The sequence below is a fragment of the Psammomys obesus genome, unplaced genomic scaffold, assembly GCF_907164565.1.
Source record: "Psammomys obesus unplaced genomic scaffold, mPsaObe1.curated_primary_1811, whole genome shotgun sequence".
NCBI classification, from domain to species: Eukaryota; Metazoa; Chordata; class Mammalia; order Rodentia; family Muridae; genus Psammomys; species Psammomys obesus.
Window position 1 is genome coordinate 40,759,967 of NW_026593286.1, and position 16,027 is coordinate 40,775,993.

At 43.6% G+C, this 16,027-nt stretch overlaps 1 protein-coding gene across 6 annotated transcripts in view; it reads right to left on the reverse strand.

Annotated features, from left to right (window-relative positions):
* Window positions 1-977: 977 nt before the first annotated feature.
* Myo1b (myosin IB) overlaps window positions 978-16,027 on the reverse strand; it is a 158,385-nt gene continuing 143,335 nt past the window's right edge. For all 6 annotated transcript variants that reach the window (XM_055616442.1, XM_055616441.1, XM_055616440.1 and 3 more), the window contains 7 exons: window positions 15,251-15,325; window positions 14,072-14,206; window positions 11,959-12,065; window positions 9,624-9,756; window positions 8,834-8,986; window positions 6,723-6,850; window positions 978-2,528 (listed from right to left, as the gene is read on the reverse strand). In XM_055616442.1, the coding sequence (XP_055472417.1) occupies window positions 2,405-2,528; window positions 6,723-6,850; window positions 8,834-8,986; window positions 9,624-9,756; window positions 11,959-12,065; window positions 14,072-14,206; window positions 15,251-15,325 (855 nt within the window). In that variant the 3' untranslated portion in view covers window positions 978-2,404. The remainder of the gene's footprint in view (window positions 2,529-6,722; window positions 6,851-8,833; window positions 8,987-9,623; window positions 9,757-11,958; window positions 12,066-14,071; window positions 14,207-15,250; window positions 15,326-16,027) is intronic.

Here is a 16,027-nt window from a genome sequence, read left to right on the forward strand (position 1 = left end):
AATTAACGGGTCTCTGGCAGAAGGCTTTAAGATATAGAAAGTTGTATATCAATACAAGGTGGTTCTGGTATTTTTCTTCCTGGTTTTCAGAATCCGGGATCCTCTGAGGAATAATCAAATCTAAGCCCAAGAACAAGGCTCTGATACTCTAAATGGAAAATCTCTGAATATTTACTCTCATCAATCACTTTCATCATTCCAAAAATTCAGGTTACTGTCGACTCTCCCCTTCATACATAAGGAGGCAAGGTTTTCCTACCATGTAAGGGCACAGTTCACACGGGGTGAGTTCTATGACCAAAATGATTGGCTGGAGCCATGTGGTGGAAGGCATATGCAAACGTATTCCCAAGCTCCTGTGGAGGTATGTTCTTCAAATCCACATATGCCACTCACAGAAACGTTCACCTCTGCAAAGCACCACAGCGAACAGTCTCCACATTTGGTGGGAAAATTTACCAAGCTGACTCATAGCATGGGCCCTCTGCACTCTTGAGTTTAACTCAAGAAGCAACTCGGAGAGGATGAGCAGCCAGAGAAGCATCATGGGACACTTCCCAAGAACGGGCTACCACTGCAAGAACCTGCTCTGTGGCATCCCTGCTCCTAGACAAAGGCAAGAACATGTCCACGGACACACAAGCTTTTGTCTGTCGACTGAGCGGAAGACAAAATTATGCACTCTCTCCTTTGAAGCAAATACATCTCTTAGTGCAGAAACAACTGAAAAGTTAGCTTTTGGAGGCAGAAACTGAGCAGATGGGTGGTGAGCGAATGTACAGTTTGTAGCTTTCACACTGACCAGTGTTTTGAATGTTGTAAGCATATTTAGTAATTGTAACTATATGCTTTAAAAATATCATCCATCAGTCCTAAGTTTCCACTTGCCTAGAGTGGGAACTATCAATTTACCTACTTTAGGAAATAGAAAAAACATATCCTCTACCTCTACCAATAAACACAGAGACTTCTGAGAATTTCTTTATCAGAACTTTTTCTTTTTCTTTTCTTTTTTTTTTTTTTGAAGTACAAAAATCAAAAGAAAATCCCCAGAGAATTTTTCCATTGACTGATACTGGTACAAAAAGATTAGTGGAAATCATTAACACAGAGACCATATCACACTTGAGTGGAAACCTTTCTGTAACATATCACTTTGCCATGTAACATATGAAAATACTTGAGATACAAAAATACAGTTGTGATCCAGCAAATGGCACCAAATTAGAACAATTTTATTATTTAACACAATGCCAATGTATATACATTATCATCCCAAATAAGAAACAATTTAATTCCAGAGGTTAAAATGTGCTTTCCAAAGTGAATCCTTGTTGGAAATTTTGAAGAAAAAATAAAAATAAAACAAAAAAACCAAAAGCCCTGAAAACTAATTCTAACTTAATTTTGATTTTTTACTAAAATACACACCCTGTACCAATCAGCTCTCTCATACAAAAAAAAAGTATATTATAAATAAAACTTTCAAAAGTGATCTTGGATGTCTTATTGCACGTCAAAGAGAAGATCTGCCACTCTGAGCTCTCAGCCCTTTCTTACTGTGTCACTTCAAAAGCTACTGACTGAGGGGTACACTGTGGACTTCTAGAGTCCTATCTCAAGCTCCTCTGCAACCAGAACAACGCATTCTGCTGGTCTGCTTCAGTTACCTTGTCTAAATGGAGAATGACTTCTGTTTTCTAACAGAAGGTAATCACAGGGGACCTGAACAAACCGATGTTTATATCTAAATGTCAGTTGTCTCTTTTTCAAATAGATTAAAAACAAAACAAAACAAACAAAACGTAAGGAAACTTTACCCAATCGCCTATCTCTACTCCTCCCAGGACCGTGGCCTCTCAGTGTGTCTACTGTTTACCCCAGTCTACTGGGTTCCTACCGACACTCTCAGCACTAGCAGTATCATTTGGCCTCAACCTCTTAACCTTCTTAGCTGTTGTTTTGCCAGCACAAATCGCCAGAAGGCAACAGCTTTAGAAATAGAAAGGTTCCTAATAAGTTCAGCATAGTGCCCAGCAAAAAGTAGGCCTTCAATAAATATCTGATAAATGAATGTAAGCCCCCGCCTACGCTTACATGGACTAATGATTTACGGGTAATATATGGGTTTAGGATACACATGTCTGAAATGGTAACTAAGGAGAAAACACATATGACATGGAAACAGACACTGTTAATTTCTATAATCCTGCCCAGGACAGAATGTGGACTTAAGAATTAACTATTCCAAGAATTAAAACTGATTAGCCAAATACTTTTAATTTTGACAAAGGACTCTTAACAGCTAGCCTTTGGCAATTCCCATACAGTGAGCCCCAAATAAAACCAAATCAAATTGCACTATTACGAAGAGATAGTCCATGAGAGCCGAGAGGAGCCTCACTTAAGGAACAGCGACCTCCAGGAGCCTGTTGTTCTTCCGTTTGCAGGTTGGCACGCTCCCATTTTTCTGGCTGCCTTGAATAAACTTCACACACACCTTGTCCTGTCTGAACTGTACCAGGAACCTAGGAGAAGAGAAGCAAACACACTCAGCCACACACAAAGCAGGCAAGGGGCACAGTAACACCAGCTTTCCTTCTTTGTCACAGACGCTGACCATCCCACTTCTGACGGAGAACTGTGACGGCACTGGACTCCCACTTGCCATCAGCTAGCCCCAAGAAAAGGTCAGACAAGCTGGCAGTAATTACCCCACGTTTCAGTGGGGCATCAAATAAATGCACATTAACATACTGTAATTCTTCCTTTCCTCATTTTTATGTGGCAAAATTTTTAAAGGGCCAAAGCAAATGTTCAACAATTTAAACACATGAGCTACAGAATTTCAAAAAGCTGTTCACATGCACCCCACTTCCCTGATCTTTTCACCACACATCCTCATCAGCAGCTTCTGGACCTTTCTCCATGTACTGGTGCATTCCCAAGTGACTCATCCAACAAGCATGTGGTTGACAGTACTAACATCCACGCGGAGGACTCGGCGGCTCTGATGTACACATTAGCTCCAGTTAAGAGGCCATGGTTTATAAACGCCATCTCCCCGGGTGAAATGTGACACGGGCTTCTAACTCTCAGGATGATCTATTTACTTTGTGTGCGTTCCTGGGCATGCTTGTATGTGCCGTACCTGGTAGAGCTCAGCCCTGGTACAGATCCTCGGGGTACTACCCACCTTGTTCTTGGAGAAAAGGCTTCTTACCAGAATTCACCACTCTCCAATTATGCTAACCTAGCTGACCAGCGAATCCCAGTGCTCTGCCAGCCTCTGCAGCGCTGGGATCACAAGCACAAGCCACCACACCCAGCACTGTGTGGGCGCTGAGGGCTGAACTCAGATTTACCCTTGCCGGCATCTCCCAACAGAGGTGGGTTCTCCAGCCCCTCATCATTTTAAAAGGACAACAGCCCTGGCATTTTAAATGGGTTCTTTTCAGTTCAAGGCACTGGGGAAGAAAACCATAATTCTGCATTCTCCAATCTGGGATATACCTCTAGCCGGTACCATTATTCTTTTCTTTTTGAGACAAGGTCTCCCCTTGCAGCCTGGGATGGCCTGGGTCTCATTATGTTTATCAGGCTGGCTTGAACTCCCAGAAATCTTCCTGCTTCTGCTTCCCAAAGCTAAAAGGCGCTACGATCAACAGTATGAGCCAACGTGTATGGCCACATACGTAACTGCGCCTGTGTGCTTCTGCACAGCTTTCACATTTAACACAAATTCAAGTATTTTACAAGTCTTATGCTTTCTCCATGCTCATGCGCAAACCCAAGATCCACAAGGGAAATAGCCATACCTACATGTTCTTGGTCATTTACATGGACTTAGCTTTAAGACAACTGGGGAGAGGTTAACTACTAATATGTATTTCCATTTCACAGAAGAGCAACTTGAAAAGCTAATAGCTAATTCTTTAGCTAATAGGAATACGGAATACATTATTTCACAGTGTTAATGGTGGCCAGAATTTCAAAGAAAAGGAACATGGCTTAGTTACAGTTGAGACTTCATACTGAAACATCCACCTCTTGCGAGGTATCCTTAGATCAAGCTGTCTACAGGGCTGGCTGTTCGGGGGTTTAAGGACCCGGGATTAGGAAACAGCTGAGTCTCTCACGGACATCAATTCTTATTTCCACATCCATATGAATTAGCAGATCAGACTAAGATGCTTTCTGAAAACTTGGCTAATATATCCACAATGACCAGAGAAACTAGTTTGTCAGAGCAACTATTTCCACTTCTGAAAAGGCTATGAGGAAGGGCATAGTCACTGAACTGCATGCTGCTCATGACACATGTTTTACACATCTGGCAATGGGCTGGAGTCAGGCCATGTAGGGCTGGAAATACAGGACCATCTATTTTGACAGGGAATGAAAAGTCTCGTTTACATCTGAACTGTTCCATAAGGGAATTTCTTAGGCCTGCTTGGGCGCACCAGGGGCTATGAAGGAGGCTGCCTGAAACTGCTCTCCAGGCTTCCTAGGTGTCTAGGGAAGGAACCCATGAGATAGTCCCATAGCAGAAGGTTCATTGATGTATTTTCATCAGATCAATCATTAGGAGATACAGCAGGACAGGGGTTATAATGCTACCATCTATTTGTCTTCATGTGGCCACAATGTAGATAACTCGCACAATTTACAGAAGGCTTGTGACATCTAGAATGTCACACACCCATCTGGTCGGGCAGGGCAGGATCAAATAATGACAACAGCATTCCCAGGTGGAGACAGTCAACTGAGAGATCCTACTGTTAACAGCAACTGAGAAACAGAAACACATGTCAGTGTGTCTTAGAAGGCATGAGATTTTGGAAGCCAAGCTTCACATTAAAGAAAACTTTTCAGCTCTCCCCAGAAAAGGCTCTCTTCCCTCAAGTTCGCTGTTACTAATGTTCTCTAACAGCACCGTTTCCAACAGCAGGGGAGGCAATGCTCACAAGCAGAAAGCCCTCAGGTTCTGGACTGAGGTGTGAGCTATTTCTGTGACTAGAAGGCTGCTGCTTCAAGGTACCAGGGGACCAGATCATCATCTGCAATGCAAATGATCTGCTCATGGTGACTGACAAAGGCCAAACTCTCAGCATCTCCAGTAAACTGCAACCAATGAGAGCACAAAATTCTAACAGCCCTAACAGGTTAAAACCTGATTAACTAGACTCCAATCTGCTATTACTTTTTCCTAATATTTCTCTCTTTTCCTTCTAAAGACATCTAATCCAAACGGCCATTCCACGGAGTGTTCACGAGGCCCAGCTACCAGCCACAAAGCATCCCTGTGTGAGGAATGGCTCACAGCTCTGTGGGTCCCTGCACTGCTCAGAGCCCAGTGTACCAAGGAGACACAGGGTGGGATCTGAATTTATTTCAAGGATATCAAGGAGGAGGTGAAATATAACAGACTAGGAAAGTCTTTTCGAAGCAGGGTCTTCCTATTTAGCCCCAAGCTTGGAATTTGCCATGTACATCAGTCCGGCCTTGAACTTACAGCAAAACCTTCTGCTTCTGCCCCATGAGTCCTACAAGTACAAACAAGTAGATGCTAAACTTCTTGGCTTGGAAAAACTTTAATTTAAAAATAAACGTCTACATCTTTAATCCCAATACTTGGGGAGGCAGAGGCAAGAGGATCTCTGTGAGTTTAAGGCCAGCCTGGTCTACAAAATGAGTCCAGGATAGCCAAGGCTACACAGAGAAACCCTGCCTCTAAATCAGTCAATCAATCAAATCTTAAGACATTAGTATTCATAATTAGAATGTGGATGTAAAGATTTTAAAAAGGAGTAAATTTACATCTACACCAGTCTTAGCATTACTGATAAACAATGCCAGGGTGAAATGCCTTTTCTGTAACTCCAGTTATCACTATGAAATGAAGGTCATCTCAAGTCTGACTCAGAACCACATCTGCAACCCACAAAGCCCTTTCCTCAGCATGCATTCATGCAATGCGCAGTGTCACAGCAGGGTCCTAACAGGCAATCTCTTCACACTCGAGGTGTGACCACTCCTCACTATCTCCTGTTCACACACTAGCTTGAGCACCACCACCTAGCCCCAGGCAGCCCAGGCTCCTAGCCCTTCTGTTCTAGTCTAGCTTCTCACTCCAGGTAACCACCCACACTGCCTTCAATGCCATCCCTGAAAAACAGGGAAGCCCACTGCTGTGCTCAAACCCCTCACCGTCTCTACCATTCTCAGCAAGAGCCCCACTCTCCCTTTACCCAAGCTCTGTTTAACTGGACTCTGCTTGTTCTCTGCAGGATCTTCTCTAATCTCTCTGCCAGAGACTGCTCCTGTGTGTGTGGGGGGGGGGGGGGGGGCGGCTCTGCACCTGTTTCCTGTTTGTGCTTTACTGCATCTTCCTGAATTCCTGTCTGGGTTGCTTCCTTACTCAGTTTATTGAGAAGTCTCCCCACCTCCCTGTCAAAAATGATACCCTACCTTTGCTTTCTCCTTCTATAAGCCAAAATCATGTTACCTGCCAATTAATTTTCTTTTACATATCTGTCTCACTACTGAAGTATAAGGCACTTAGGACTCAGCTTTGGTCAGTGCCACGTAGGGTCTATCTTTCATTGGCCACAAATACTGGACATACACTGCTACCTAAAACAGGTGGATGCGACTGGAGAGCCAAACCACAGCAGTAGAGCTGAAAATGAAAAAGCGCACTACAAGATAGACGGACATACTCATCGGAAATCTCGATATTGAGCTTCTGTTTGGTTTGGCTGAGAGTCGTGCGGTACAGCTTGGTGGCCATTTCAATCAGGTGGTCACTGCTGAAGAGAAAGTCTCCTTTACTAGCTGCTTCCGAGCCCTGCAGAGACAAGACAAGATGGAGGAGGGAAAGGTTTGCAGGCCTTCTGGAAACCTACTACCGTCTTCATAACCTCAGACACTGGGCACATCCTCCCAGATGAGCAAGTAAGGACAAGACTAGTGCTTGATCCAAGCCCCGGCTACCTAATATTGGTCAGTGGACCAGAGCAGCCTTCAACTGCAGCCCCTCTGGATGAGAAGCCACAACATTCCTTTGTGGTGGGTTTGCACAGTTAAGTCTGAGAAGCAACGACCCAACTTCTAACTCACTCTCAAAGCACTGTTCAAAAACCTTTCCATGATTTGTTTTTTTAATTTAATTTAATTTATATATTTACTTATTACAATTTATTCACTTTGTCTCCTCCCTCCCTCATCTTCTCCCTCGTCTCCTCCCAGTCCCATCCACCCTACCTTTTCTCCGCTTCATGCCCTTTCCCTAGTCCCCTGATAAGGGAGGTCCTCCTCCCCTTCCATCTGACCCTAGCTTATCAGGTCTCATCAGGAATGACTACATCATCTTCCTCTGTGGCCTGGCAAGGCTGCTCCCCCCAGGGGGAGATGATCAAAGAGCCAGCCACTGAGTTCATGTCAGAGACAATCCCTATTCTCCTTACTAGGGAATCCACTCGGAAACTGAGCAGCCAATGGGCTTCCTTTGAATACCTGGGCCCAGGAGGTACTGCAGAGACCGATACTCCAACTAAGGACCATGCATGGAGAGGACTGTGATATGGTTTTTAAAAGTAATCACAGGAGCCAGTGAGATGGCTCAGTGGGTAGAAGTGACTGCCACAAAGCCTGATGACCAGGGTTTGATCCCTGGAAACTGGCATGGTCCAAAGAGAAAACTGCCTCCCGCAAACACATACAATAAATAATTGTTAAAAAAAAATTAAAAGTCAATTTTTTTTAGAAGAAGTAACAAAAACAGAACTATCCAGGGTCCTAACCTCAGCTGCACAGGGAATCACTAAGGAACTTGAAACAAATAGAACTCCGCTGTGGTTAGACCGAGATGTGGTCAGAACAGCAGTGGTTCACCGAACTCCAAAGCTGTTTCTGTCTGTAACCGGGGCTGGGGATAGCTGTTGTATGACTCAGTACACCTCCAATTAGGTTTAGAGCCATGATGAGGTACACAGGCTAAGGCAGGCCTCTGGGTCTTTTCTACGTCTGATTAATAGATGCTAACATTTATTTATTTGGTAATGACAACTACGTGACATCATTCTGTTAAGCGCTTGTGTGCAGTGTGCAGAAAGCCTCCTGCCGTTGCTATGAAGCAGATATAATCATTTTAAAGATGAGACTAGTGAGGAGTTAAAAATAGCATGATCAGGGCTGGAGAGATGGCTCAGAGGTTAAGAGCATTGGCTGTTCTTCCAAAGGTCCTGAGTTCAGTTCCCAGCAACCACATGGTGGCTCACAACCATCTACAATGAGATCTGGTGCCCTCTTCTGGCATACAGGCACACATACAGGCAGAATATTGTATAAATAATAAATAAATCTTTAAAAAAAGATTGACTGGCCCCAGTCATCAAAATAGTAAGTCTAGTGCCTACATTTTAACCTCTCCATTGGTCAGATAAAAGCATAAAATATTAAAAGAAAAACTAGGTCAAAAATCAGTGGACAATGTTTTACTGAAGTTATAGCCTTTGATAAACCACTAAGTTAAAGATGAACAAGAAGGTAACATTTTTAAGTTGCCATACAGAAGCAACACCAGAAGAGAAATAATTTCAACCATCTCGACATTTTCATGTAGTACTCAGCAGCGAGGTGAGAAAGCTGATAAAAGTGTAATTCAATTACTGAAAAACAAGGCCTGAGATTTCAGATGTGGGGGAATACCGCCGAGCTTTAAAGTCAGGAGGAGTGCCAGCGGCAGGCCCAGTCAGCAGGCCCAGTCAGTGGCTGAGAAACTGGACACCACATGGAGAAGCCTTTCTGTCCGGCACCAGGGGAAGCTCACCTCCTTGAGGTGGACTGCAAAGAAACCATCATTCTGTGAGCTCATGGAGACCTTGGTCACATCCACCAGGGGGACCTCGGACTTGATCTGCCCAGACTTTTGATCAGCAAGAAGAAGGTTATTGTTTGTTAAGAGGAAAATCCGGGATGTGCTCTGAAACGAGACGGAAAAAAATAAATGTTCCAGTGACCAAAAACACTCCAAAATGGCCCATAAGTGTAAGCCTTTAGTTATTTCCAGGAAGTTTACTCTGCTGTCTTTCAACAAGCATCCCTATGTAATCTGAGACACACATAATAATCAATTCTTAAGGCCTTTTCTGTGTGTGTGTGTGTGTGTGTGTAGGTCTTTGATGCATGTACATGAATGTGTAGAGGTCAGAGGAGGATACTGGCTGTCATCTATCTTCCTCCCCCTTATTTCCTTGAGAAAGGGTCTCTTAGCAAACTGGGACCTTTCTGCTTCAGCCAGGCTGGCTGGACAAGACCCCAGGATTGTCACCCTCCAGTATGCGGTTACAAGCAAGCTCACCATACCCAGCTCTTTCATGTGGAGCTTGGGATTTGAACTCAGGCCCCCATGTTTGCAGAGCAGGTAATTTTTATCTACTGAGCCATCTCCCCTGCTCTTAATTTTCAATTTATGAGAAGTTCAGTGCAGAGAAAACCTTTACCGACATTTAAAAGTGAGGAGAAACTCTTCCACAGTCAACACTACTGGAATGTGAAATGCAAATTGTATAATTCAGAAACAGGACTCTCTCAGGGCACAGGAGGTTAGCATTTTTTACCTTCCCATTAGCACGGTTAATTTTGTTCACAACTTCAGCGATAATGATCTTCTCTTCAATGGCATCTTTGAGTTTCTTATATTTTGGGTTCTTGTTGATTTCCAGGTAAGCTCCTTGGAATGGTTGCCCAACACTGAAGAAAAAACAAAACAAAACTCCTTGTACCTTAGAAATGGTTTCAAATAAAATTATCAATGTCAGAAGGAGACAAGCCAGGTGACCTTCAGAATTGTCACCAACTTCAGGAAAGTGACTTCAGTGTATTTACACAATGCACAGGCACCTGCTTTAGACTTAAATCAGAACAAAGCCTTAAACTTATGTCAAATAGATTTCAGTGCAGCCAGTGGCGGTTGGTTTGTAGGGCTTTGATAAAAATCTCACATGTACCAATTAGGAGATAAGCCATTACGTCACGGTCACACCGACCCAAGGTCATGGTCTTGTGTGAAGGAAAGCGCACTCTCCTCTCATCTGTAAGAGAAAGCTAACAGCTGCCCACACAGGGCACACCAACAGGTGTAAACAATGTAAGCCAATGAGAAAGGCCAACAACATTACCATCACCTGCTCCAAAGATCAATGCCATTTTCTCACAGCCAGGAAGAAAGCCAGTGACCTTCTGGGGAAGGACACATCGAGGGGCTGACAATCACATAAAAGAAAACTAAACAGCACTTGATTTTCCCACGGAGGGAACTCCGGGGACTCACTAGGATGTGCCTGGAGGTGACAGGCGCTCATGCACAGCCACAGCCATTTGCTTCTGCTTAGAGGTCACTTAAATGAGATTTCCTTGGAGACCCTGAGTAACTCCCTCAGGGCACGGTGAAAAAGGCACCAAGAAAAAAAGACTGCTGGCCCATGGGGTTTACAGCTTCATTTTGGGTTCATTTCTGGAAACGAGCACAGAAGGCTTGAAATTCTTAAAGTGTGGGCGGGGAAGAAAAATCTCCGTAGGTGGTCAGCCCTTTGCAGCTCCCAGGACATTAGAGGCGGGCCCCCCTAGGCCGTGCTGCTTCACAGTTTGGGGAGACAAATTCTTCCCCATCTCCCACGGAGGAAGTGAGTGTGCCACCCTCTCCGAAAACTGACACAAATCCCCAGAAAGGACTTGGCTTGAAGTTAACTTTGTGTTCATTGTTAATTGTGTTTAATGATAAAAAATGCTAAGGGCCTAATTCTAGTTTGTTTCCTTAGTGATATATTCTAACACCACCACCACCTGCCCGTTGTTTTTTGTTTGTTTGTTTGCTTTGAATCTTTCATGGGAAGTATTTACGAAGTGTCTAATTTAAGGATGTATAAAGAAAAGGATGAATAAAATCAATTGCTGAGGATTGCACAATGCTGTCCTGTTAGTTTACTCTTCACATAGTAGGTACGTTAGATAACTCTTGAATTTAGTCACTGCTTGACTTAAGCACCCAAAAAGCTATGGAGGAAACAGTGCAACTCAAAATGCTAAAACTCAAAGGGCCTGGCAACTATGCTCATCTAATATCTTTAAGAGTAGAGTTTTCAAATGTATCTGCAGATAGAAATAACATACGTACATGAAATATACAGAACTACTTGGCATGTAATAGATTCTTATTTCTAGACCTTTCTTTAGGCACAGCTACAAGTCACTGGAGATTCTGGTCTGAAATCATATAACCTACCTGTGTGTAAAGACCAGATGAAACAGGAATGTGGGGACACCGATGAAGTAGGCCACTCGGTGACAATCACATACACCAAGTCCTTTGTCCAGGACTGGACTTGGTAGATTTGCAATGTGTTTATTCTTTTCCTGAGTACGTGGTGTCCACAAGAAATGATCTGAACTTTTGTACGGGCTACTGAGGTTATGACTAGCCATTTAGCAACCAAAGGACAGGACACTATGGGCCCATGCTTACATAACAAGCAAGAATTATGAACTGTCTGCCTTGGCCACTGACCTTACAAGGAGTTTCTGACCTGACTTGATGTTGGCAGGAAGATTCCCAACATCGATTACAATTCAATGCAAAAAGAGCCTTGAAAGCAGGGTCATACAATGACAGTTTATCCTAACAGACCAAAAAGCTTTCATTTTGCACGACCTCCTGTTTACTAAATAATTTAAGCTAAGGTCAATAAAGCAAAACCAACAACTGTAATCCTCCTACATCCCATGGAAGCTGCTGACCACTGTTGGGTGTACTTACACCCAATGGCTTCTGAAGTCATTCACAAAATTAAGTATCATTCATCTATTTACTGAAATTAAACATTAGATAAAACGCAAAGACATATTTAAGAAATTAATAGAACACTGGTGTCTCTCAGTAAGTACAACCATACGTACCTAGAAGGATATAAGGCCTTCTTGTCTTTGAAGAGCTCACTGGCCTCTAGCTTCTCTTCATAAACAAGTTTCTGCTGGTCTGTGAACTGGTCCCTGTATTTTTTACACTGTGAGACAAAAGAAAAAAGTACACAAAGAAACACTTACACGAATAAACTCCCATTTTTTTTTGTTGTTGTTTGATTTTGGGGACAAGAAAAGGTCTCTTTGCAGAGCCCTTGGCTGTCCTGCAACTCACCATAGTTGGCCTTAAACGCACAGAGATCCTCCTGCCTCTGTCTCCCTAGTGCTGGAATAAAGGCGTGTGCCACCACACCCGACCAATTTCTCATTTGTATGCTAAACAAAGAGTAGCCATGCAAATGCCCATCACACTCATTTACAGAAGTCAAACCAATTTTGGTTTCAAAAAGCTGGTCTTAAAATGTTTTGAACCATCTGTGTTGCAGAATTTGAGATGATTCTTCAAAATATGACAGGACCTAAAAGTGGCCAGTGCCCAGGGAGTCTAGAGTCATTCTGCCACAGTGCAAATCTCTAAGAATCTCCACCCCTGAGCCTACCATGCCTGAACACAAATTTGAGAGGACTGACAGTGTATGGCACAGCATGGCAATCCCGTGCAGATGTACACACACACACCCCTCTAACCTTTTAATTCTGTTTTTTATTTTAAAATGCTGGCAGCAGCTGGACCAGCCTGGAGACACTCAAACCTCAGCACCTGGGAGGCTAAGGCAGAAACAGGATGAACCCAAGGCCTGCCTGGGCCACACACCAAATTTGAGGTCAGCTTGAGTAAGACCCAGTCTCAAAAACAAACAAGCCCAGACATAGCACGGTAGTCCTCTCCTCAACTGATCTCACGGTCCACAGGCATGTACGCACAATCTGACAATCAATGCTTAAATCCCCCTTCCCCCCACCCCTGATATCACTTTATACTGTTCAAGGGCAATGGGAGCCCTCAGCTCTGACTCTGAGGATACAGTGCAGGGGGGGCAAAGGACTGGCCGCAGGAGCGGGGACAGATTTTTCAAAGACTGAACTACGGGTGGGGCTGCGGCCTCCACTGGAACTACTCTAGGAAGAAATGAGAACATCACCATTGTCTCTCCGTGATAAGGCTCCCATCAGGAGTGAACGCTCCTCCCCCAGCTTCCACCCACAAGGAGAATGGGTGAGCAGAGACAGGCAGAGTGGAGCCCAACATTAGCAGCTCTTACTCTTAGGTTTGTAAATGCTTTCCCTGTTAGACTCAAAGGGGAAGCCTAGGAATTGAGAAGCTGCTAGCTGTGTCACAGAACAGAACTTGGAATCCACAAATAATATTAGCAATATTGTCACTCTTACATGTGATCAAGGAGAGGACTGCATGGAATATACAGCTACTAGTCATATCCACAGGACTTTCTAATGGTTACACCTCATAACCACATACATTCAACAGTCCATATAACAACCCACTTATGCAAAGGAAGTCTTGCCATGAGTACATGAGAAGAGACCACACCCATGCTCCCGTTTCCTCAGAAAGGGGAGGTTGGCAGTGGTGTCTCACCACACCAGTACCTGAGTTCCCTGCCACTTAGGAGCATATGCCTCAAAGCTCTGTTCCCTTAGGCACCTGACATATTCAAATATGTGGGGAAATGAAGTGGATTTTCAGCTTCCCTTTCTTTAGGGCACAGGACATTTTGTCTCTGACTGCACTGCTCATTCTCTAGCCTGAAGTGTGTACACACGTGTGTTCACAAACCTATCGGTGCATGTGTTTAATAAGTCTGGTAAAGCAAGTGCATGCTAATTAGCAGGATTTAACTACCTTGCCTGAGGAGCTCTCCGAAGCATTCCTTCAGAGAAGAGGAAAGCACAAAAACCCCAACTACATGAACCACCTGGAAGCTAAAACAAAAACAAGTGCTGCCATGACCTCTTCCTCCGGACTACCTCAGGAGCCACTGGCTCAAGTGCTGCCTCAGCTCCCGCAGAATTTCTCAGAGGTTAAGTTCCGTAGGAGGCTCCAGCACCTCCGAGCCTACAGGCAACCCCAGCCTTCACACACTCAAAACAAGAATGACCTCTGACAAGAGTGTAAGGTGGCCTAGCTTACCCTCCACAGGTGGAAGATCCTTTTTAGCTCCTTGTGAGTTGAATCCAAGAACAAGTAAGGTCTTGATGGCCAATTTTTATCTATTGGCGATAAGGAAGGCATCTTATTTTTCATTTCCAAGAAGTATTTTTGCACCTGTGTTGGGGTTGACAGAAAACACTAGATGAGGAAAATATACCAGAAAGACAGTGATGCAAGTTCCATGATCAACCAGAGCGGCCTTTAACCGGATTATCAGCTTTAGTCAGTAAAATTGTGTATCTCATCTGATAATTCTATTTAACTCTTTCATACTGACCGGTGTGTGTGCGCCCCACCTGAGAGTTATGAGGAAAGGTGACTACAGACACAATCACTCAGTCAACATGGGACCAGCACCGATACCACAGCAGAGCTGTTTTGCTCAACAGAGAGCCACACGCAGGATGTAGCTACTTACACTGGCATTTGAGGGAACTAACATTAAGTCCACGAGTCCCACTGTCACACTGCTGCTTTCCAAGTGGTGTCTAACTACACGTGGACTGTGGCCATTCTCCAGCGTTACAGAACTCGTTCATCACTGTAGGAAGGTCTAGACTAGCTAAACTACAGAACAGAAATGGCCCTAATGTGGAAGGGTTCAACTTGGCGATTTCTGACTTTGTGTCAAGGGATCATTCCTCTTAACACGAGCCAGGCACCGGAAAAGCCTTATCACGGAAAAGCCTCACATGACCAAAAGAAGACCTCAGAAGTGACTCACTCATGTTATAAATAGGCGGAAGTACTGGCTGACTCTGCACTTACAGCCTCACCATAGTGTGCCCTTCAGCAGGGCAGCTCCAGAGTCCAGACTCGCCCGCCTTTGCTCCCTGGCACCTTGCTTCCAGCAACTTTTCTGCCAATCTTGCCTTCCAGAGCTCATAGGTGTTTAGCAGGGCAAGAACCTGACTTTGTTCACTCCACCTCCCCAGTTTTCTATGTCCAATAAAATAAGCATTTTATCCAGTCTATCAACCACAGACCCCTAAGCATTCTGAATCAATTCTATTTGAACCTGGGGTGAACATGAAAGGCTCCTACAGTCCTTTTGTAGCCATGCTTTATGTGGGTTTTTAGAAGTCCTATTTTATTGAGTTGGTACTATTAAATGGTTGATCTAATAATGTTAATTCCATGCACATAATCTCAACTTACAATTCTTTGAAGCGTGAACTCATAGATTTTCTTTCCAGCATTTGCTCTAAAAAATTTCCTGTATTCCCTTCGTACCTTTAAAAGGAAGCAGACTAGTGGTTAGACCAGGGCTGGCAGGCACTCATAACGCCGTATCTCTACACAGATCAAAGTGTATGGAACATGCAGATTTACTCCTTTCCAACTAAGAAAACTGATGGACACAAACTACGCCAGAGAAACAGAAACTGACTGAAGGGACACTGAATCCTATTGGCTTTTCTATAGCTTGATGATTGGCATGAATGTCTCTACAGGAATAGCTGCAAACTTGTCATAACTAAAGCATGTTCTATAAAATATTATATATGGTAATTTCTCCTTCAGATGTTTTTGTTACAGATTATCTGAAGAACTACACTGAAATTCCCAAAAATCCTGTATAAAAACACAAGACTTTACTAGTGGGCAACAAACATGAAAAGAGCTAAAAGAAACCTAGAAGCCTTTAGGCTACATTATCTTCCATTTGACCACACCAAATTTCATATTTATCACCACAGCACGTAAGACATCCTGCATTTTAAATAGAAACTTTCCTTGAAATAATGTCATCATCTACTTTACATATTAATGTCTAATACCTAAGTGAGCTGTTTACAGAATTAATGAGTGGTACAGTTAAACACTAAAGCTGAGGGGGACAGATTATTTTATTATCATCTATTTATAAATGGGAGTTAGAAATTAGCAAAATATTAGCCCGTCTATGTATCTCAATGTTCTGTATCTTTTTCT